This window comes from Podarcis melisellensis, assembly GCF_964234715.1.
Source record: "Podarcis melisellensis genome assembly, chromosome: 16".
NCBI classification, from domain to species: Eukaryota; Metazoa; Chordata; class Lepidosauria; order Squamata; family Lacertidae; genus Podarcis; species Podarcis melisellensis.
The window spans coordinates 32,840,965-32,865,420 of NC_138533.1; the positions used below are offsets into that span (position 1 = coordinate 32,840,965).

The 24,456-nt window shown below is 45.3% G+C and overlaps 1 protein-coding gene across 2 annotated transcripts in view; it reads left to right on the forward strand.

Annotated features, from left to right (window-relative positions):
* GALNT9 (polypeptide N-acetylgalactosaminyltransferase 9) overlaps window positions 1-24,456 on the forward strand; it is a 181,723-nt gene that overhangs the window by 70,154 nt on the left and 87,113 nt on the right. The window contains exons 3-6 of one of the 2 annotated variants that reach the window (XM_081893362.1): window positions 3,974-4,140; window positions 5,804-5,978; window positions 15,368-15,565; window positions 24,170-24,287. In XM_081893362.1, coding sequence (XP_081749488.1) covers window positions 3,974-4,140; window positions 5,804-5,978; window positions 15,368-15,565; window positions 24,170-24,287 — 658 coding nt within the window. Of the gene's footprint in view, window positions 1-3,973; window positions 4,141-5,803; window positions 5,995-15,367; window positions 15,566-24,169; window positions 24,288-24,456 lie in introns of those variants that run through there. The other variant, XM_081893363.1, reaches the window with a different exon arrangement.

A 24,456-nucleotide genomic window follows, 5' to 3' on the forward strand; every position in this document is an offset into this window, starting at 1 on the left:
GTTTCAGGTTAAGAACGGACCTCCAGAACGAATTAAGTTCTTAACCAGAGGTACCACTGTACATAGATACATACATGATTGTTTTTCATTTCTGATATTTTGAATGATCAGAATTTGAGTCAAGAACAAACAAAGTGGATTCTAAAGCAGCACACCTACTTTTGGGCTACGGTGTGTGTGTGTGTGTATTGCTCATTATTTTAAACTGTAAGTTGCTGAGAGGTATGATTGCAGTAGGTGACTCACAAATCAAATCAAACACATAGTGAATAGTGTTTAGGAACCATTCCTAATTCTGCCCTCACTCCCACTCTCATCAAGGTTTATTTTTTATAAAGCACTGGAATATGTTTTAGCAGGCTAATAATGCGCAGTGGACCTTTTTAGTACATAGCCAGCAGTAGCCCATTGGGACTGGTAGGGTGGAAGGTGGGGACGCCAACAGTAGGTGGCTCCAGAGTCAATGATAGGTGGAGCCAACAACTTCTAGAGAGCCAGTGTGGTGTAGTGGTTAAGAGCGGTAGTCTCGTAATGTGGTGAACCGGGTTCGCTTCCCCGCTCCTCCACATGCAGCTGCTGGGTGACCTTGGGTTAGTCACACTTCTCTGAAGTCTCTCAGCCCCACTCACCTCGCAGAGTGTTTGTTGTGGGGGAGGAAGGGAAAGGAGAATGTTAGCCGCTTTGAGACTCCTTAAAGGGAGTGATAAAGTGGGATATCAAATCCAAACTCTTCTTCTTCTACCCATCCTTCACCCTGCTGAGTTCTACAGAGGAGGAAGCTGACATATGCACACTCCCCGGTCGAGTTGTAAGTAAGAAGACAGGCAAGTGGGGGCTGGCTGAGGGCAGACTGAGGGTGATGGGGCACTGCCCCATTTGCCCTAATGTGCTGCCCCACTGAGAGGTAGGTTGCCCACAGGACTTTAAATTGTCACAAGGACATTGGGGTGGGTGATAGCTTCCACCAACCTTTTGATACAGTACAGCTCGGACTGGGCCAGAAAATAGATTGCTCCAGCACTTTCACCTTCTCCATCACGTATCACCAGGGGTTATCTGGTAGCCAGGCACGTCCTGTGACCCCCACGCCCAGAGATAAATGGCTAATGGTTAAAAAAAGTATGATCATTACGTTGAAGTGATGAGCCAGGAGGTCATCGAGTTTGACAAGAGCAAGGAAAGTCATTTCCTGTGGTATCATTAGCTGTATTTTAGAGAACAGGCCTCGTAATTGCTATGGTAATTGGACCCTGGATCTGCCTGTGAGAGCATGTTGGTTATTTTTAACATTAATTTCTATGCAAAGGAGAGAGTTGGCATTTCACTTTCATTGCAAGGTGCTCTGCAGAAGACTGAACTGTGGGTTGATACCTGCGGCAGCTGGGGTTAATTCTCAGGTTCCTGCATGGTTTGAATATCCAAAAATGTTTAGACAGTGCCTAGAGTAACACTCAGCCATTAGCACAATTGTAGTGGCTGGGGAAAAATCTATATCCTGGTTCAAATAGGATTGGGGGCCTAACCTGTTGCTTTCCAGGTAGTTTCATACTATAGCTCCCATCATCCCTGGCTGTTGCCCATATTCGCTGGAGCTTATGGTACTTATTAATTAATCAAATAATTAAATCTATATCCCACTCTACCTCTCAAAGGAGACAACCAATTAAATTAAATTAAAACTATTAAAAAATATTTTAAACAATTCGAATACAGATGCAAACTGAGAGAGAACTCCACTTGTTGAATGGGAAACGTCTCTAAATTAGGCACCCAAAAGACAAGTGAGATGGCACCTGCCTAATATTTAATGGGAGGGAATTCCACCACAGTAAGGACCCAATTTCTGTATTGTGAGGAACTGACTTCCTGATAAGATGTAGGATGTCCTCACCTGCAGAGCGCAGTGGTCAATTGGGTGCATAAGGAGTGAGATGATATTTCAGTTGTTCAATGTTGAGTAACATCTTGGAGTAAAGTTAAAGGTAAAGGATGCCTGGACAGTTAAGTCTAGTCAAAGGCGACAATGGGGTTGCAGCACTCATCTCGCTTCAGGCTGAGGGTGCCGGTGTTTGTCCACAGTCAGCTTTCCTGGTCATGTGACCAGCATGACTAAACCACTTCTGGCACAATGGAACACTGTGACGGAAACCAGAGCACACGGAAATGCCATTTACGTTCCTGCCACAGTGGTACCTATTTATCTACTTTCACTGGTGTGCACTGCTAGGTTGGCAGGAGCTGGGACAGAGCAATGGGACCTCACCCCATCGCGGGGATTTGAACTGCTGACCTTCTGATCGGCAAGCCCAAGGGGCTCAGTGGTTTAGACCACAGTGCCACCCATGTCCCTAATACCTAGGAGGCCACAGACTAGCCTCCCATCACCCAGAAAAAGAAGCATCCCTGGTGATCCTATACACACAAGATGGAGGGGAGATAAGTGACCAGTGCATATGGGTGAACCATTTCCAAAAAATTACAAAGCCCTGAACGACTTATGTCCAGGGTCCCTCAGGGGCTCCTTAAACCCTTAAATCTCAGATTGATGACTAAGATAATTTGCAGGAGCATTGCTAATTGTTCTCCAACTTGCAGATGCTCTTATTGACAATAATAAGAAACTGTGTCTATAGTGTCATCACCCCAGTCCTATGCAACACTCTGTCAATAGACATTCAGCAGGTGCCTTCTGTGCCAACTTTTTTTTTAAAAAAAGGTTTTGTTGAAATATTTTCATGCGTAACAAAGGTACATATAACGTCTCTGTTTTCAATTCACAGAGTCCTTTCTATAGGTCAGTTACATTCAGTGTGAGACACTGAAGGGCGAGAGAAGGGGGAGATAATGTTTTTTTCATTATTTGGCATAGTGTATGTGCAGAGTTTCTGTGTCAGCATCACATGGAGAGGTTCTTTCTTTATTAATTTATTCATTAATATTGGTGGTGCGAGAGAATGGAGAGCCCAGAGCATGTTTGGTTGCATTCAGTTGATTGCAGTGAGTTTTGCTTGGGGGTGGCTGTTGGGTCAATTCGTATATATGTTAGGGGTTTAGGTCATTGTCTTGTTGGAATGCATATGGAATAAAGGGGAGCCACACCAGGGTGAAGACACCCTCTTCTGTTTGTCTCTGTGCTAATTTCAGATTGCTGGTTAGCTTTTCTAGTAGGGTTGCTCCCCATACAGTTTAAATGCCTGCTGAATACTTCTCTATTCTGCCAGGGCCATGCAGACAATTAAGAAGGCACCCTTCCACAGTGGTTAATAGATGTCTGCTCTTAACTTTCTGTAATTGTTTTTATTGTACATTTTTATATTCCATTGGTGTAAACAACAAACTTTTTCAGCAGGGGGCCGGTCCACTGTCCCTCAGACCTTGTGGGGGGCCAGACTATATTTTGAAGAAGAAGAAAAAATGATACAAAAGCACCACGAGCCCCTGTGGCTGCTTACCTGTGTCTTGCGAGCGGGAGGGGCTGGCGGCAGCGGCGGAGTGATGATGAGCGGCGTGTGAAAAGGCTCTAGAGAAGGGCTACTTAAAATGGTAGCCACTCGAGCACTGCTGCTGCTGCTGGCACCAACAAAGTCCAGCCCCCTTCCTTCTCTAGGCAGGGTGGGAAGAAGACAGAAGGAGGGAGGGAGGAGGCGCCACCACCGCCATGTGAGGAAGAGGGACGGAGAGGGGAAGAACATGCGCATGGGTGATCCACACAGCGATTCCCGGACCGTCCACAGGCCGGATCCAGAAGGCAATGGGGCCTGATCTGGCCTGCGGGCCTTAGTTTGCCAACCCATGGTGTAAACCACTTTGATATTGTTTTTATGACATAACGGTATGCAAATGTTTTTATAAATACATAAAATTGGGTCCCTGCATTTAAATGGAGAAAAGCTTAATGAAAGCTAAGGTGTGGTTTTTGTTGTTGTTTTTTAAATGCTCAGTATACCTTAGTCTTTGTTTTTATTCTCCCCAGGTGCAAACAGATGTCCTATCCCGATGACCTGCCCCAGATCTCGGTGGTCTTTATTTTTGTAAATGAGGCTCTATCTGTCATCTTGCGCTCAGTACACAGTGTTGTGAATCACACCCCATCCCACTTGCTCAAGGAGATTATCTTGGTGGATGACAACAGTGACAATGGTGAATATTCAAAACACCTGTTTGTTTGTTTGTTTGTTTGTTTGTTTGTTTGTGTTTCTTACTAATATAATGCATGTTTGGATTGTCCATAATGGAGGAAAAGCTGTTGAGGAAAAATGATTCATATATACTTATGAGCAGCTTGTTTTCCCACTATGGGGAAATAATGTGCTAATTGTGTGCTGTGCAATGCCACAGCTTAGTGGCAGAGTGTATGCAAAAGGTCCCGGATTCAAATTCTGGTATCTTCAGGCAAGACTAAAACTCTTGTCTGAAACCCTTGAGAACTGCTGCCAGACCATGTAAACAACACTGGACTAGGTGAACCAATGGCAGCTTCCCATGTACCACAGAGCTGTGGCCCTTTGCCTGCAAACATATGGGTTCTGCACTGCATTTGCACCACAACTGATCCTGTTCTCCCCAACGTTGCCCTAACTGTCAAGTTCCTAATTATATTTGTGCTTTCACATGACATAAAAGAGAAATGTAGCAGAAGTTTAGTGCTGATTTCTGTGTCATTTGCTTCCGGGGGGCGGGGAAGTATCCAATTGCAAATAACATGAAAATTAGTGCTAAACCTGTGCTTATTCTGCTTCAATGGAGGCGGCAGGTATGGACACCAAAAAGAATGAAGATATAGAGGTATTGTTTCCGTTGAAGGAGAACTTGTGATCCAATCTTGGGGTGCAATATGTATATTTACTGTGGGGTGCACTTTAAGTTTAGAAACATAGGAAATGGTCTTGCACTGAGTCAGACTACTGGTCTATCTAGTTCAGTAACGACTATACTAACCAGTTTCCAGCAGGGGTCTTTTCCAGCCCTACACGGAAATGCTGGGAATTGAACACGTGACCTTCTGTATTCGAAGTCAGATGTCCTACCACTGAGTTATGGCTCTTCCCAAGTGAATCTTTCTTAAGCTTTGGTCAGTGGGACCAACTTATTACAATTTAATGCGCAGAAACTCATTATTTCTCATGATCTGGAATACTAATACCAATAATAAGTAATAATAATATTCAAATGGCCCAATCCATCTCATTTTCGGCTACCTAACATAGCAAATGCACAATAAAATAGAGTAACCCCAATACACTATCCAACTAAATCCTATTCAGAATAGACCCACTGAAATTAATGAACTTAAGTGAATCAAGTCCATTAATTTCAATGTGTCTACTCCAGGTAGCACAATCATTGAATACTACCCTCTGTTTTAGAAGTAATTTTTAAATGGTGGGGCAGAGAGAAGGGGCTAAGTACTGAGTAATTTGGCATGATTGAATTGTCCTCATTCAGGTCTTCAAAAATGTTTGTTGTTGTTTAGTCGTTTAGTCGTGTCTTACTCTTCGTGACCCCATGGACCAGAGCACGCCAGGCACTCCTGTCCTCCACTGCCTCCCGCAGTTTGGTCAGACTCATGTTGGTCGAGAACACTGTCCAACCATCTCGTCCTCTGTCATCCCCTTCTCCTTGTGCCCTCAATCTTACCCAACATCAGGGTCTTTTCCAGGGAGTCTTCTCTTCTCATGAGGTGGCCAAAGTATCGGAGCCTTCAGCTTCAGAAATGTTTACTCTGAGTTAAATGAGATTCTGTTGAAATGAAACAGAATGTGCTTCTCAACTCCCAGATCTCCTTCTCTCTTTGTTTTTACAGTTGAGCTGAAGTTTAATTTGGACCAGTATGTCCACAAGAGATACCCAGGGCTGGTGAAAATAGTTCGTAATAACAAACGAGAAGGGCTGATCCGAGCCAGAATCCAAGGTTGGAAGGCAGCAACATCACCAGTGGTTGGGTTTTTTGATGCTCACGTCGAGTTCAACACCGGCTGGTAAGGTCTATGATAGGTAGGACATTGGCAGGGGAGATGGCATAATGGACAAGTTGGGGCGGGCATTCTAAGCCATGGAAACTGAGAAAAATCTGAAGCCTGTATTCTGTATTCGAAGTGCTGTGTTTTTTTTACTAATGTAGCTGAGTCACAGGAAAGGTTATCAGAGAAAGAGAATTCTCTCTTAACCCACCAGTGGCAACGCATTCGTCCTTCACTCATCTAGGACAAGGATTGTAGGCTAGCTAATTTAAGTATTAAATATTAACAGTTAATGTATCTCAGGTGTAAGCTTCAAGGTTGTGCTTTGTGATAGAATGGATGCTTGAATAGGGCAATTGGTAAAAAGCTAAAAGGACGGCTGCTTTAACTGGCAATCGATAAAAGACCTTGAGAAGTTGCTGAGACACTTTTATTACCATGCCTGCGATGGTGGTGGAGTTTGAAATGCTGTCTGCAGACTGCTAAAACTCTGTCTCATGACAACTTCATTCCAGTTACTGAAACTTAGGCTTGAACTGCTCATTCTGCAGAGTCCCAAGTTTCTTTATTTCCTCCCTCCCTCCCTCCCTCCCTCCCTCCCTCCCTCCCTTCCTTCCTTCCTTCCTTCCTGTTGGTTTAACCCAACACAGCCTGGGTCACTCTACAACTAGCCACAATGGCTATGTTGTGCCACCACAATGCTTCTAAACACCAGTAGCAAGAAATAACAGGAGGAGAGAGGGCTCTTGTGCACATCAGGAGGTGCGGCCAGTTGACATAGTCCTGCTTCTGATAGCTCAATTGGTTAGATGTGGTGCTAACAATGTCAAGGTTGTAGGTTCGATCCCCATACAGTGGTACCTTGGTTCTCAAACTTATTCCATTCTGGGAGTCCATTCAACTCCCGAAACCATTCAAAAACCAAGGCATGGCTTCTGATTGGCTGCAGGAGCTTCCTGCACTCAAGCGGAAGCTGTGTGGGACGTTCGGCTTCTGAAAAATGCTCGCAAACTGGAACACATACTTCTGGGTTTGCAGCGTTCAGGAGCCGATTTGTTCAGAAGCCAAGCCGTTCGAGTACCAAGGTTCCACCGTATGTGCATCTTCCTGCATTGTTGGGGACTAGATGATCCTTAGCGTCCCTTCCAGCTCTGGATTCTATGAATGCTTCTCCCTGGTATTAAACCTGTGCATAGAAGAATGCAGGAAAGGGGCTACTGCTTATTTCCCTGACCTAGTGCCCTCCAGATGTTTTGGCTACTCCTCCCCATCAGCCCAATTGTCAAGGATGATGGGAGTTCTAATCCTGAATTGAGGAAGTCTGGAATCAAATTGAGACATTCGCAAAGTTAAACTGGGAGAGATGGGAGAGCAAACCTGGGAATGGCACTGGAATGGTGACAGGGAGGAGGGGGAAGCCCACTCATCCTTAAAAGACAGATATATAAGACATAATGAGTAGACATGAGTATTTAGCTTTGGAATCTGAAGGAGGTAAGCTTCAGTGTGTCTCCAACCAACCATTTACTTCAAGTCACATTAATGTCCCTGCAGGGAGCGCCAATGAAGTTGAAAAGAATCTAACTGGTTGAATACCCAGAAATAGTCATTATGAGGCTGGGGAGGCCCTTACCCCATTCACCCGCCAAAAAAAAATAAATGCTGCCATTTCAAACACTGTTGTCCAGATTCCTCCAGAGAATTAATTTTCAATCAAAAGATTTTGGGCCATTAGGCTAATAATGGAATGTAGGAGAATGAGGCTTAATGGTGTCTCTCTTAGCCCGAGCAATTCCCCTACTTAAGTTACTCAATGAGGAAAATGAGATTGAAAATATTCAGAGCATAGGAGATATTGTTCTGGGTCAGACCAAAGACATATGTCCCAACAGTCCAGAGATACCTGGGATTTGTCACAAATCAATAATTGTCAAGGAAATGCTGGCTTTTGGCCCAAAGTTTTGTTTCTATTGTTTAATTAAATGCTACCTGCCACAAGTTTTCTCGTGATCAGCCAGTCCTCACTACCTCTGCATGGCCCTCTAATTTCAAGAACAGCTCAGCCTTTGTGTGGGTGCCCCATGTGGTGAAGCTCTGAATTGCAGGGGGCAGCTTCCCTAGTTGACTGCCTTCAGGTCCTGGACTGATTGTCTCCACCCACACAGGCTGGCCATTGGATCCTTCGGCACAGAAAGGAGTATCATAATGCTTCCTGGTCAGATTGAGCCTTGCAAAAGGACTTCTCAGACTCTGTTGTGTTCCTGCACTCTCAGTAATGGTTTTGTCCCAAGTTCTAGCTTGCTCCTTGGTCCTGATGTGATAAAGAATTAGATGTGATTCTGCTGTGAGTCTGAGCATGGACCAGGATGAGGAGGAGACAGGACACTTTGACAGGAACCCTGAGACCATGATATCACTGATTATTACCTGCATTTATATCCAACTTTTCTATGTAGATCAAGGTGGAATATATGATTCTCTCCTATTTCATTCTCACAATCACCCTGAGAGGTCAGATAGCCTGCAAAATAGTTGCATTTTCCAAGGAAGCTTGGGACTGGAGCACCCTGGAGACAAGGGGAATGCCTCTCTGGAGTTATGCTCATCAGAAGACGTTTGGAGTTTTGGGGGCTTTCAGAGGCACCCCAGGGCGTTTTCTAACAATAATGTGCCCCAACCGAATTCTGGACCCCTACCAATCACCATGAGATTTGGTTCCCACTAATGTGCCAGGAAGAATGAGAGAACCCAGCTAATTACATTAACTTTTTGCCTACGGATGTCATTGGACTATAATTCCTGTCAACCCTAAGGACTGGCCATGCTGGCTGGGACTGATGGGAGTTGGAGTTAAACAGGTAAAAGGTTCTCCATTAATGACATAAAGCTTTCTTTGTTTCCTGGAAGCTGCTGATGGATCCATTGACCAGCTCCTAGGTCTACCTTCCCCCTTGACTGCTTCAGCACTTGGAGCTTGGACTTCATGTTGCTGAAGCTGTTGGACAGCTCCTCTACTGGTCCAATGTCCTATGTAATAGTTCTTCATAGGGCTTGATTGGACCACTCCCCTGCTTCAACCAGCAGGATAAGGATAGGGAATTCTGCTTCCTATGCTGTCAAGGAACTTAGCTTCAGGGTTAATTGCTGCTGGAGACCCCTCCTTACTTCTTCTCCACATGGAGAGAACATTGGAATTGGCCTCAAATCAGAGATTTCTAGTGCTTTGAGCATCAGCTGGAGATCACGTTACATGTGGCCTCTTTAAATTCTCCACTTTATTCACACGCAGGGAAACCAAATTTCCCAGGGAGTTGGGATAAATTCTCCAATGGTTTCTCTGGAATTCTCTGGAAGACCTCTGATATTTCTTTCTTATAAAAGTATCTTCCGTGTATATTTGTACCCTTGGGGTCATGGCAGAACAGCTGACTTTGGCATGGCACAGGTGCTGCTCCTCTCCTCAAAGGCTTTGATTGTGTCATCGTTTCCCGTGTGTTTCCATTTTAGTATTCTTTCCAGATGGAAAATAAAAGTGGTGACATGATCTCATTCTTTCACAAACCCGGGGGAATCTTCGCTTGCCATTTCTGTATCTGTGAAATTTCACAGTTCAGGCTTCCGAGAAAGTGGGAATGGAAGTTTTCAAACATAGCTCATCATTGGGAACGGTTTAGCTCTTTAGTTTGAAACCAGAAGTACTTTGTGTCCAGTGTGATAATTGATGTTCTAATGGAGGGGTGGGGAACCTCACACCTGAAGACTGAATGGTGTCTTCCAAGCTTGTCTGGTCCTCAGAACTCCCTCACATCTGCTTTCATTTCCTTGCTTGACAACCTCCTTGGTTGTTGTAGTTTACATACTTAGAGTGTCAGAGTAGGACCTAGGAGACCAGGGTTTGAATACCCACTAAGCCATGAAGCTTAATTGGTGACCTTTGACCAGTCACTACTTCTCAGCCTAACTCACCTCACAGGGTTGTTGTGAAGATAAAATGGGGATACACCACCTTCAGCTCCTTGGTGGAAAATATAGTATATAAATGTAAGAATTGCCTTATATCCCACTGCTCCTCTATGCAGCTCAAGGCGGGGTTCATAGTTCTCCCTTCCTTATCCTGAGAGGTAGGTTAGACTGAGGGACAGTCGGTTGCATCTATTGTTAGTCCAAATTGAAATTAATAATCACAGCTAGTTTGGTGCTATTGCTTGCAATGCACCTAGTCAAAGTGGGACTTGGAGACTGGCCCAAGTTCACCCATCAAGCTCCATGGCTGAGTGGGGACATAAACACTGATCTCCCAGGTCCTAGTCCAGCACCCTAACCCTTATGTCATCCTCTCATTGCTGAATTCCCTAGCTATCTGGGGACAGTGTTGGGAGGACACTCACACCACATTGTTAAGACTTTATTTGGAAGTGGGCACGATTCCCTGATCGTCGCCAGCTGCCCCCGCTCCCCGCTTCAGAAGGACTACTAAAGCACAAACAGCCCTACTGATATCGTCATTGTTCTCCCATAAGGAAATCTGATCTCTCTTGTACAGGAAGCTGCAAGCAAGATGATTTATGGAGTTGCTATGGAGCTATGGAAAGTACGTGCAGGAGGAGGACAAACTAGCGGCCTTAGAGAATCGTAGTCAGCTGTAATAAGGAAATGGGGGTGGTTTGGCAGTATCCAACATTACAGCTTCACCAGGCCTCTGCAAGGGATCCTTTGATAAAAGATTTTAGGCATCTCCTTTTTGAAACAGGCAGCATGGCGCAACTGCTTTTGAGGAAAGGGTGTTGCATTAATTTCTCATGGTACCCAAGTGAGCTCCACACTGGGTATTGCTTTATGTTAATCAAATTTTTACAAAAGAGGACACAAATGTCCGACAAGCAAAGAATCCCCAACACTGTGAGAATAAACTAGGCTTTCCAGCCATTCATAATTTTACAGTCTGTTCATATATCGGGAGCTCTCCCCCTAATACTATTGTTGTTGTTTATTAAATTGATAAAACAGCCTTTGCCCAAAGATCACAGGGCAGTTTACAACAGAAGAAATAGGCAGGAGGAAGTTACTACGAGTGGCATTGGACTGTGTCCACTGTCACCAGAGGTCTCTGCCATGATTGTCTAGACTGCCCTCCTATCACAGAGGTGAGGGACAGGCCAAAGGGAGATGTTCTGGCTGCCTTTGTCTGAGCTGTAGAGCAGCAGCTCATGCAGGAGGTCCCAGGTTCAAATCCTGGCATCTCCAGGTAGCTCTTGAAATGTCCTTTGTCTGAAACCCTGGGTAGTCACTGCCAGCCAGTGTAAGCAACACTGAGCTCAATGAACCAATGATCTGGTTTGATATATGGAAGCTTCCTATGTTCCTGTGATATTGACCATCCATGGGTATTCATATCTAGCAGGGAATTTTCTGACAAAACAACACAAAGTGTTATTGGGATGGACTGATGAACCCATTTCCATTCCATATCAGTTTCACATACGGTTAATTGTAGGTCCATTCCATCATTATTTTTTGCTAACTGAAAAAACCCACACGTTATGTACATATTCTCTCCCTAAAATATGCATTCTGTGTCCTTTTCAAATGCATTTCCCCATAAAATATGCATTTTTCTTGTTAAATATGAATTTTTGGGTGTGCTTTCCAAAACCAAGACTGCATCACAAAACTCTGAGAGAAGCACATCAGCCAGCTGGTAGCTGCATTCTGGTCTACATATGAGTTCAGGACCGTCTAAGTAGATCAGTTGGATTTAAAATGTGAACTGAACCAATTTATCCTCTATCCCACAGTATTACGATCTGTGATATAGCCATCCCTCCTAAATGGGTTGTCCGCACTAGAGAAGACACTTGTCACAGTGACTTATTGCATGCAATGCTATTTACCTTCAAGACTCTCTGATCTGTACTGCTACAATGACAATACAAAGACCCCCTCTTCTTTCAGTGACAGCCCCCTGAGGGCTGTTCCCTGAGGTGGTTGTCACTTGGCAATGAAATACCCCAAGGTGACTCCCCACTTCACCCTTCAATAACAAGTGAATCACAGCAGCCAAGTCCTTCTCTGCCAGGTAAACAAATTAACAGTGTGTCACTAATGACGCCTACATCTGTTGCTTGGTATTCAGATGCTTGACATAGCAGGCCAAAACAAAGCAACGTGTGTGTGTGTGTGTGAGTGAGTGTGTGTGTGTTGCAGACAGCAGTTGTTATTTAGGTCTGCATGGATTATTCCCACTTACTTGACTAATGGAGACACAAAAACCTGCTGATTCAACCAGGAGAAATGACAGTTGTGGCATTGCCATGTAAGTGTGTTTGTGTGTGTGTGTGTGTGTGTGTGTGAGAGAGAGAGAGAGAGAGAGAGAGAGAGAGAGAGAGAGAGTTTACCTCTCCACATTTCCACAGATGCCTGCAGCACAACAAGACATTTCTGCTTGAGAAGTAGGGAGAAATTGCCCCTCTTAGCTGAATTGTGTTTTGATTTCTTGGAGAATATCCAGCTCTTCTCCCTGGAATCCCCTGTCATCCTCCAACAGCCAGCTTTCTCATAAATTTAATCTTGTCTAAATAGCACAAGCTGGTTGTTGTTGTTGTTGTTTAAAAAGAAGGTCTCCTTCTCTAGGCCATGTGGGTAAGATTAAGATTCCACAAACTGGGACCTTTTGACTAATGGACTATGGAGAGAGAAGAGAAAAGAGAAGAGAGAGCATTGAACAGATGTCTCTTATCTATACCATCGTGGGGGTGGAGCAGTTTGGCCCTTGAGTGTTTTGATTTGAACAATATGTTGCACGTGCTCCTGCAGATGTTTGTGCTCTGACTGCTCCTATTTGTTAGGGACAATTCCTCTTTGCTATTACTGGACTCTGGTAAATTGCTTTCCTATGTTTTTGCTTTTGCCTTTTGGGCATGCCTTGTTCAAACATGGTTAGTACAATCTGCTAGAATTGTCATCCATTATCTTCCACATTTCCTCCAAGATGTTAATACATGTTCCTCCCCCCACATCCTTGTAAAGTAAGTTAGGCTAAGCAATTGTGACCAGCCTCAGATTGTCCAGTGAGTTTCATGGATGAATGGGAATTTGAACCTGGATAAGAATGTAAGAAGGACCCTGCTGGTTCACACCAAAAACCTATCTAGTCCAGCATCATGTTTCCCTCAGTGGCCTCTGGGAAGCCCACAAGAAGGATAGAGGGACAACAATCCCAGCTACTGACATTCAGAGATACATTTGGTCTGCTTGGTCCTAGCCCAACACTCTAACCATTATTCCACACTGCTTCTCTTTAAGAGTTGCCATCCAGCAACATTTAACTGCACCCCCAGTCCTCTGGAAGTTACATCTCTGAGTGGTGGTGGTTGGGTGGGTTCATCTTGCCTTTATAACACCCGATGAAGTTGACCCTTGGTGGTGGTGAGGAGAGACATTACCTGATCAATATTCAACAAACTGCATATCGGGTGATACAGAAGGGTTCAATCCTGCTTTTTCAGGGTGCGGGAGCAGGAGCTGGCTGATGTGCCCAGATCAAGAAGGATTGAATTCCCTGCTCATCTGCTGAGGAACTGAGGTTCAATCTTGCTTCCTGCAAGGCTCAGGAATGGGGACTGGTTTGCATGCCTGAACCAAGTAGGACTGAACTTTCTGCATATTAGCTCATGAATGGGAGTTCAGCCCTACTTCCTGCAGAGTTTGAGTGTACCAGCCCGTCCCCACCACCATGTGTTAACTGATGCACAGGGAGGTCAACCCTGCTTTCTGCAACCATGAATATATGTGTCCCACACCTAACACCACATATTACATCAGGTGTGGGACAGGTGAGCATGGTTTTATTCTTGCACGCAAAATGGGGAAGCATGGAAGGCCAAGTTTGACCCACAGGCTAGAACTGCCCCATCCTTGATGTAAACACTAAATTGGTATGCAGTGCACCACTTACCATTTCACTGTTGTTGGTTATGTCTTCTTAGACAATTTGTTGTAGCAGTTTTCCCTGCTGAATTCTTTAACCAAAAGAATAAACACCATGTTGGCTTTCCAGACCAGGGGAGGGCAGGCCTTTGCAGAGTATGTGAAGATAGCAAGTGACAGGCAAGAGCAGAGCCTTCAGCAATGCATTATGTTCTGAAGGTTCAGATAGTGATCTTCCCTACAAGGGCAGGAGTGGTGCAAGGTGAATGTATCCTGTTTTCTTCTGTGAAATGCTGGAGGATAAGTACACGTGCATTCCTTAAGCTAATGACTTGATACCCCAGAAACCAGAGGCTCTTCTACATATCATATAGGAAGCTGCCTTGCCCACCTTTCTGATGGACCCAATACAAGCATGGCTTGGAGCACGAAAGGGAAACCTGTGGTCCTCCAGATGATGTTGGCCCCAGCCCCAACCAGCATGATGGTCAGGGATGCTGGAAGTTGTAGTCCAGCCACATCTAGATGGCTATTGGCTCTTGATATGACGGGATGCATAGCCTACGTCCCCTCCCATGCATCCTATAGGTGTTTGTTGGCCATGCAGCATCTCGCTTCAAATGAATGAAAGGGTTCAGGGGTGCTGTTTCAAATCTCAGTGGTGGGATGGGTTGAGATTCTTACAAAGTCCTAAAGCAGGGGTGGTGGACCTGTAGTCCTCCCAGCGTGGCTGAGCTCCATCATCTGACCACTGGCCATGAGGCTTGGGACTGATGGGAGTTGGTGGCAGTAGTGCTTCTGAATCCCAGTTGCTGGAAACCACAGGAAGTGAGCCTGCTCTTGCACTCATATTCTGCTTGTGAATTTCCCACAGTCATCGGGTTAGCCACTGTGAGAACAGAATGCTGGACAAGATGGGTCATTGGCCTGATCATAGAAGGTCCTTCCTATGTTCTTATGCGTTGGTGTCCAACATGATCCTCAAGGTCCCTTCCAATTCTACAATTGATTCTATGAACATCTGAATATCTACAGGTTCCCTGCTCATGTCCAACAGCCCTGCTCATGGATATATTCAAGATTGATTTGTTCACTTATTTTTTAAAGAAATAATAGTTGACTTCAAGAGAACATAAGAAGAGGCTGCTGGATAAGGTAAGGATAATCTAGTCCAGCGTCTTGTTCCACAGCAGCCAGCCAGATGCCCAGGGGAAGCCAGCTAGTAAGCTATGATTTGTGATTCCCAGCAATAGATGTTTTGAGGCATAGTGTCTTCAAAAGTAGAGGAAGAACAAAGCTGCTGATATCCTTTTTGCTCCATGAATTTGTCTAATCCTCTTGTAAAGCCTTCCCAGTTGGTGGCCATCAATATTCCATATGGGGGTGAATTGGGAGCATTAATTTCGGTTCCATTTATGCTCAACAAAATACTCTTCTTTAAAACAAAAAGAAAAACAGGAACAAATATTGTTTGTTTACAGGGTGGAGCCGGCACTTACCCGCATCAAAGAAGACAGGAAACGGATCATCCTTCCAGCTATCGACAACATAAAGTACAACACGTTTGAAGTGCAGCAATACGCCAATGCAGCTCATGGCTACAACTGGGGACTCTGGTGTATGTACATAATCCCACCGCAAGACTGGCTGGACAAGGGGGACGAGTCTGCACCCATCAGGTGACTTTCTGCAATTTCATACCATTGATACTTTACTGCTGAAAGTTCCTGAATCCCAAGGGCTGATCTTGGTGACCACGTCCCACAAAAACAACACTGCATGCCATGAGAGGGCGTGTTGTGTGCCTTGAGGAATTTAAGCCACCCCATCAGATGCATCAACCACACACCACTGTTCTGAGTTGGCCAAGTCCTTGTGCAACTTTCAGAGCTGGTGTCAGTGCAGCATTCTGTCTAGGCATTATTGGGATAGCTGGGTCCAGTTACTTGTTGGAACCCTTTCGTATGCAGAGTGCGAGGCATTTTTGCTAGTGAATCTTGGTTAAAGAATCGTAGAATCATAGAATTGTAGAGTTAGAAGGGACACTGAGGATCATCTAATCCAATCCCTAAAGGGATCGAACCTGCAATCTTAGCGTTATCAGCACTACACTCTAACCAACTGAGCGAAAGAGTAGACTTGTTGCAATCCCACACAGATATATGCTTGCAGTGTAAGAAAACAATGAAGTAGTTTATAGTAGGACATACATACGTTGGATAGAAAAGTTTCTAACCTAACCAACCAATCTGGAGAAGAACAAAGGCAGCCATACTAGCTCCAAGTTGACCTCTCATATTAAGGTCCAAGAGAAAAGTGTGAGAGGGACAGGAAGCTGTAAAAGAATGCAACCATATCAGTCTAATATCAGATACAGAGGTCAGCTCAAGAGGTTAAAAGTACAAGGAAGTCTAGGAATCTGGATGCCCCAAATTCTATCTACCTTAACCCATGCAAAATCCCTCTTGTCCAAGCTGAGTTGCACCCAAACTTCTAGCAGGCATTACTGGGTTCCTATTGAGGTATGCATTCCTTCAGAAGGCCCATCACTGACCCCTAGGGCCCCTTGGTTGTGATCCTCATAGGAAGCTGCCTTAGGCTAAGCCCATCCAGTGTTCCATGTAGTTCAGTATCACCCACACCGACGTTAAGAAACTGCCTCATATTGAGTCAGGCCAGTGGTCCAGCTAGCTCAGTGTTGGCAGTGGCAGTGGCTCTCCAGGGTATCACATCATGGACATTCACAATCCCACCTGGAGGTACCAAGGATTGAACCTGGGACCTTCTGCATGGAAGACAGATGATCTACCACTGAGCTATGGCCCTTCCCCCTCATATTCGTTACTCCTACCACCTGATCACTTGCCCTCTCCATGCAGTGAGAAGACTCAGGAACTGGAGCTGCTTCCTCCACCTGTCATGCCTTCTTTTGAGCAGCTGTGTGGCTTAGGGACAGAGGAAGGAAGGCAGGAAATAAGCACCAATGATGAGTATGTGGGCTCACACAAAAGGGAGCCCCACTGATGGCATCTTCCTCACATACCCCACAAAAAGCAACCTTTCTTCTGGCCACTCTGTCCCACTCACATCTTGGCTGGGAAGTCAATAGGGCTGGACACGAAATCCAGACAGTTTTTTGCTTTTTATTGTGCATCTACCTAATTTGTACTCCTTGAAGCAATATGTGGACCAAAATGCAGCTATGCACATATATATGTTCATCTCAAGGGGTAAAGCAGCCTGGGGGAGGAGATCCAGAAGCAGTGGCTGTGGAAATGGGTGAAGCTCCTCCACTCCTGATGGCTTTTTTTCTCTTCCAAAGGCCCTCCACCCAACTCATAGTTTGCAAATTCAGGAGCTGCAGACGTTTCATACCACCCTCCCTCTGTCCGTGTGTGTGTTCTCACACATATGGTTCCCTCCTCCTTTCCCCATTAGAGGCAACCCCACGCCTGAGCAAAGGTTCATAAATGATGCAAATTGGGCTTTAGCCTTACTTTTCCTCTTATCGCTGCGAAACAGAGGGACGCGACAGCATTCATTTTATTTATCTTCAAGCAGTGCACGTCTGTTATCGGGGACCTCCTGCTCTTTGTGAAGCCTCAATATGCAGGCAGGTAATTGCTCAGGAAATCTGAATGTCCCTTGATAAACCTGGCCAGCTTTTCTCCTTCCCCTTTCAAAGAGCAGCCACTATTTCATTGTCACTGTGGAGATACATCTATGCACTGGGAATGTTTTGCTATTGATTCCAGTGGCCAGGGAAGCAGAGACTACACCAACTTAATCTTTGGTTTCTCTCTCTCTCTCTCTCTCTCTCTCACACACACACACACACACACACCTCTTCTCTTCTGAATGGCCCCTCTTTACTGTTGGGATTCTGTGTTGCCACAGACCACGTATTATTTTCCATTTTACCTGTACCTCCATTATCCACACTCCTCCTTTCATTGCCTTCTCTTTTACATTGCAGGCTTCTTGGGATGGAGGGTTGCATTTGTTCTGTACATCACCAGGCACATTGGCAGATGGTGCTGATGAAAGTTTGTGAAGCTGGGCTGAGATGAAATCCCCATGTTCACAAACTGTGAATTGAAGTAGCGTCAGGGAGGCATTTCAGTGATTTTTGTGTGTGTGTGGATGGTGAAAGTCAGCAACATTTTCAAGGGATATATACTGTTTAGTGTTGTTTTTCCTCTACCACCTCTTTTGGTTTGGCCACCACCAGCATTAAGACCTTCCCATTCTGTGATTGCATGGCCCTTGGAACATGGCTACATCATGCAGTAGCAACATGCTGAAAAGCACAGGGTGGGCAGGGGCAGGGAGCAGTGACTCCACTGTGCCACTTGTGGAACAGCAAAAACTTTTTTAAAAAAGAAGTCAAATGACGTAATAAAATCAATCATTTTTATTATTTATACCCCACCCATCTGACTGGGTTCTCCCAGCCACTCAGGGCTGCTTCCAGCAAAATATAAAAACATAATAAACCACCAAACATTAAAAACTTCCTGATACAGGGCTGCCTTCAGATGTCTTCTAAAAGTTGTGTAGTTCTTTATCTCCTTGATATCTGATGGGAGGGTGCCACTGCCGGGAAGGCGCTGTCACTACTTTTGCCTCCAAGTAATAACTCCCCCCCACAAAAAAACCATCCCCTTTTCATTCCTCACTGCAAAATGTCAAGCCAGAAGTTCACAAAGCCATAGAATCTGGGAGTGAAGCTAAGCAGGCAGAGCCTCATGATGTGCTGGATTCCTTCTTCACACTCCCTGCCACACAGAGATGGCAGACTTTGGCACTCAGTGGCATAAGACTTGAAGAACACAAAAGAAGCCTGCTGAATCAAGCCAACAGCCCATCTAGGCCTGTTCTCATAGTGGCCAACCGAATGCCTGTGGCCAACCTGACTGCAACAGCAACTCTCCCCACCTGTGATTCCTAGCAACTTGCATTCAGGGGCATACTGCCTTCGATAGGAAAGATAGAACATGACTACCATAGCTAGTAGTCATTGATAGTCTGCACCATGTTTTGCAAATCCTGATGATTGGTTGATTCAAGGCCATGCACTTGCAAGCCGCAACAATCAGCTGCTAGTCAGCAGTTCCCAAGTGCTGGGACTTTGCCAGCTCCACAGTCCACCTTTCACCCTAGCTGCATCCTTAGCTGCCCTACACCTGATATCATACACCATAAATGGTTTACCCAAAGCAGCCTCAGAGGCCAGACGGGGAGGCCTAATTGTCCATCGGGCTGCTTCCCTCCCCACTCACCTGCTCTGCCTATTGATGGACTGCTCTGTTGCATTCCATTATCAACACCTCCTGGAGCCATTAGTCACCTGTCTCCAGTCAGGCTCGCCTCTGCCTTGAATTTTTATCTCCTTATCCCAGCAGTAGTGGCCTGTTAAAACAACCCATACGTTTCTCGCCGATTGCTTAATGTACCATAGAACGAGGCAGGTGATGCTCCATCAAGGTGCCACGCGCAAGTATTCCGCCATCTCCGCAAAGTCTGTTTTGACATTCTCTAATTTATCGAAATGAGTTTGCAGTGAAACACGCCGTCTTTCTGCCCAACCTCTCGCAAGCTCTCCCTGCTTCAATGGCCTGAGAAAACTCAGTTGTTGTTGTTTTTTGGTGCATATTAAGTCTTTGTTGACATCTCGCCGACTCTCTTGACATCCTTTTGACTTCAGTGGTGCGGGTGTGGATTTGTGTCACTTTGATTCTAATCAGAAGTTACTTCTCTCCCCTCCTCCTCTGTAAAGACATCTGGGAAATAAAATCATACCGGTGTTTGAGCAGCAAAAGAGACAGATGGCAGGCCAATTTTCCCCCTCCTCCTGGATTGTCAGATTAGATTAAGGCATTAAGGGAGACAAGATCTGTCAGAATAGATCACACCTATGATCCATCTATTCCCACGCCCTGTCTGTCAAGAGCAAGGTGTGCTGGTTTCTTCACACTCAAGAACTAATAAAGACCAAGTATATTATCCCATTGAGGACATTATCAGACCCTCCAAGTGCCCCTATTTCCCAGGGACAGTCCTGAATTTATAGAAACTGTCTTGGTTTCTGATTTGATCCCAGAATGTCCCACTTTTCCTTAGGGTGTTCATATTTTCATTGGAGAAATGTTGGAGGTTATCCTGCCACTGTGGGAAGATGCAAAGTCACCAATAGCACAAGGGCAACCCTAGCTCACCACTTTTGTTTTTGCTACCTTGGACAGCAGCATTCTCACTTCTCCAGAGGATCTCAAGCTGTGCTCACAGAAGAACATCTTAAAGTAATTTATACAGATTGACTTCACAATCTCTCCCCTGCCCCAGTACAACAATATTCATTTGCAGTGTAGCACTTGGAAAGCTCCAGCCCTGCCAAAACCAAAAGCCATTTCATTGTTCCAGCGTTAGATGTCCCCGTGCTGATACTCTTCTTGATAATGCTCTGCACCCATCGGCTAGCCCATCAGATTATCCAAAAGCAGTTTGGCCACCATTAATCACCTTTTCCCCTTTCTCTTTCATTCTCTCGCTCCCTGTATCTGTCTTCCTCTCACTACTAGCTGGATGAGAAAGAGTGATTATAAACAAAATAGATTCTGTTTGATTGATTATGGCTGGGCTGGTAGACACTTCGGACTTCCCCCTCACCCTTGACAATGCCGACTCAGACATGTTTTCCTTCACCTCTTAGGATGGGGGAGCAATTTGATCCAGATTGAACATGGGACCTTGTGAATGCAAAGCAGGTGCTGCACCACTGAGCTGCGGCCCTTCCTTGTATGCCCGGCACCACAAATCCACCTCCATCAGGACATATTGGTAAATCCAATGTTTTGGGGGGTTAAAAATAGGCCACAACAACAATGCCAAGGTGAGTTTGACTTGGCATTGGGTAGCCAAATTAGGGAGTGCTATGGCCCTCAGCACTGGCAGAGGAACAGGGGTGCAGGGGGAGCACACCGCCCCCGGTGGCACAATCTTGGTGGGGTGCCATCGCGGCTTCCCCCTACGCTGGGCGCCACACCCCCACAGGCCACCACACCCCCAGGACACAAGCCACGTCCCCAGGATGCGAGCCAGCCATGCCCTCCCCGGCTCTCCACCCCCAAGCCAGAGCTTGAAGCTCTGTCACTGGCCCCCAGCCCCCATGTGGAACTATGGAGAGAAGCACTTCCCTGTGGATCCCTTTCATGGGAAATCCCACCGCCAAGGAGGGGAAAGCAGAAGCTCACAATTCCTGCTCGGCCAAAGACTAGGAACAACAGCAGCTTCTTCTTCTTTATGTCATTATGTCAATAATGGTCAATAGTCAATAATGAGGCAGACAGACACACCTTGCCAGGAAAGGCATTTTGCAAATGAAGGTTATCATCCACAACTGCTGCAGCAGCAACAAGAACCCCAGCTTGCAGAATGACAGGCCTCAGCCCAGTGAATGCTGTGTTTAAGTCCCACTGAAATCAGATGAACAGGATAACCATGACTCCCAAAATGATTTAGCAAAAATGATTTAGGCTTGGCTTGGAGCAGGGGTAATGATGAGAGGCAAAATCCTTGCCAGCATGGCCAGTTGTCAGGGTTGAAAAGAGGGATGTTGTTGTTGTTTAGTTGTTTAGTTGTGTCCGACTCTTCGTGACCCCATGGACCAGAACACACCAGGCACTTCTGTCTTCCACTGCCTCCCGCAGTTTGGTCAAACTCATCTTCATAGCTTCGAGAACACTGTCCAACCATCTCGTCCTCTCTTGTCCCCTTCTCCTTGTGCCCTCCATCTTTCCCAACATCAGGGTCTTTTCCAGGGAGTCTTCTCTTCTCATGAGGTGGCCAAAGTATTGGAGCCTCAGCTTCACAATCTGTCCTTCCAGTGAGCACTCAGGGCTGATTTCCTTCAGAATGGATTAGGTTTGATCTTCTTGCAATCCATGGGACTCTCAAGAGTCTCCTCCAGCCATGGAGTTTTCTTGGCAGGGATACTGGAGTGGCTTGCTGGTTCCTGCTCCAGGTGGATCACGTTTGGTCAAAACTCTCCACTATGACCTGTCCATCTTGGGTGGCACAATCTTGCCCTGCACGGCATAGTTCATAGCTTCTTGAGTTATTCAAGCCCTTTCGCCACGGCAAGGCAGTGATCCATGAAGGGGTGAAAAGAGGGGTACTCTACCACATCTGGAGGCCACAGGTTTCTATTCCAGCCTTGGGCAGCAATTCTGTAAATACTTAGCTGTGAGTAAGTCCCATTGAATTCCTCTGAGTATTGCTGGTTTTCTTTTGTGCTCCATTTTTAAGCAGGAGCAACACCAGGCGTCAGATATAAACATGCAAGATGAGCCAGATTGCAGCTTCCTTTTGTATGCATTGAAGTTTATTTCAGAACTTTGCTTGATCGTTATTATTTTTATTGTCATTACAAGCCACAATAGACTTGGCAGGAGGATCTCTGATTCAATTTATCAGTCCTCCGTGCATTTTTATTATTATTATTAAACACAAGGCAAATTGATTAGAATGTTTGCTGCATGTTGGTAAAATATTACTTCCCTGGTAAGAAAGCTGCTGTTCTTTTCTTTCTCTCTTTCCTTCTTTTTATTTTTTAAGGCAGTAATAAAGTTCCATTAGGGGAAGTTTTACAACCGACATCTAATAAAGGAATGAATTGAATCATTGCTTGAATAAAGGGGTAATGGGGCTCTAATGTTCTCATTGTTTTTGGACCAAGGCTGGCTGTTTACAAGGGCTGTGTTGGCATTTTCGTAGTTCTCTTTTGGAGCCTCTCTCTTCAGAGTAGGGATAGAGAAGAAATTAAATTCCGTTTGAGTTCAAGGGCTGATGTACCTATGTAACTTGAGCTTTCCAAAACAATACACAAACCAAATCACAGTCAGGGTCTCAGGTAGCTATCCTCTCCTGTCGCCTGCTACCTGTCTGTTCTTTTTCAAAAAAGCTAAGGATGCTAAAGATTGCACCCAGGACCTTCTATATGCAAAACATGTCCTCTTCTTCTCAGCAATGCTCTCTCCCCAACTGTATCAGAGTGGCTTGTATTTGGATAGAAGGCGCTACCAGGACCTTCTAATCTGAACCATGTGTAGGCAAACTAAGGCCCAGGGGCCGGATCTGGCCCAATCGCCTTCTAAATACGGTCCATCGGTGGTCTGGGAATCAGCATGTTTTTACATGAGTAGAATGTGTCCTTTTATTTAAAATGCATCTCTGGGTTATTTGTGGGACATAGGAATTTGTTCATTCCCCCCCCCCCTTCAAAATATAGTCCGGCCCCCCACAAGGTCTGAGGAACAGTGGACCAGCCCCCTGCTGAAAAAGTTTGTTGTCCCCTGTCCTAAACTCACTTACATTGTAGCATGTCAATTTAACTTCCTTCTGAATAGACATGGGAAGGACTGCACTGTTTTCACATTGCAGTGGAATATAGGAAGCTGCCATCTAGCTCAGTGCCATTGTCTAAACTGGCTGGCAGCAGCTCTCTATGCAGGTTGTCTTTCCCAGCCCTGGATTGAACTTGAGACCTCCTGCTTACAAGGCAGATTATCTACTCCTGAGCCCTTTCAGATCTAGAGTTAGGTTTTTGCTGACTCACATTGACTGGGTGGGTGGGTGGTGTTAGAATTCCTGCTCCATGATTGCAGTCATGGGATTGTTGTCTTTCACATGACGGTGTATGTTTTGACCCCACAAAGTGGGAAGTGACGGAGACAGGATGTTTGTGTTACTGTGTTCCGTGATGTGGGACTATTGTCCTTGTTCTTTCTCTAGAGAGAGAGAGGGAGTCATGTTGCAGTACTCCGTGTGTGTTTATATGTAAATTATGTAAATTATATGATGCATGGATATGAAGTTCATTTTGACATCACATGGTGTGACGTGGGTTTGTTTGAATATGCCCCTCCTTTCTTAGAAAGGACCTTTTCTTTGGTGGCTCCCCGATTGTGGAATGCTCTCCCCAGAGAGGCTTGTCTGGCGCCATCATTACATGTCTTTAGAAGCCAGGCAAAAACTTTCCTCTTTACCCAGGCCTATGGCTATTAATCAATAGCCTGTGAAAGTGTCGGGGGGAGGTAAAAACATAGTAAGAAGTATATTGTTTTATCAGTGATGTTCTGTAATGTGTTTTTAATCTTGTACATCACTCTGGGATCTTTGGATAAAGGGCTGTATATAAATTACATAAATTGTTGCTGCTATTCCAGAGGTGCATTGTTTGAACCCTTTGTCCTTCGTTTGTCCTTGTTTCCCCTCATCAACAGGACACCAGCCATGATTGGTTGTTCGTTTGTGGTGGACAGAGAGTACTTTGGTGAGATCGGCCTTCTTGACCCTGGAATGGAAGTTTATGGGGGAGAAAACATTGAACTTGGTATGAGGGTGAGTGACACATTATTGGCTTTGTGGACTGTATATCAAGTAGGGCTTGAAGAGATAAGAGCTCTTGGCTTAATGATTTAGCCTTGCTCGGACTAGGCCTTTCGGTGTTAACTCATTATTTGAGCCTGCTTGACCATTGACTGTTTCAATTGCTTTATGGTGGCAATCA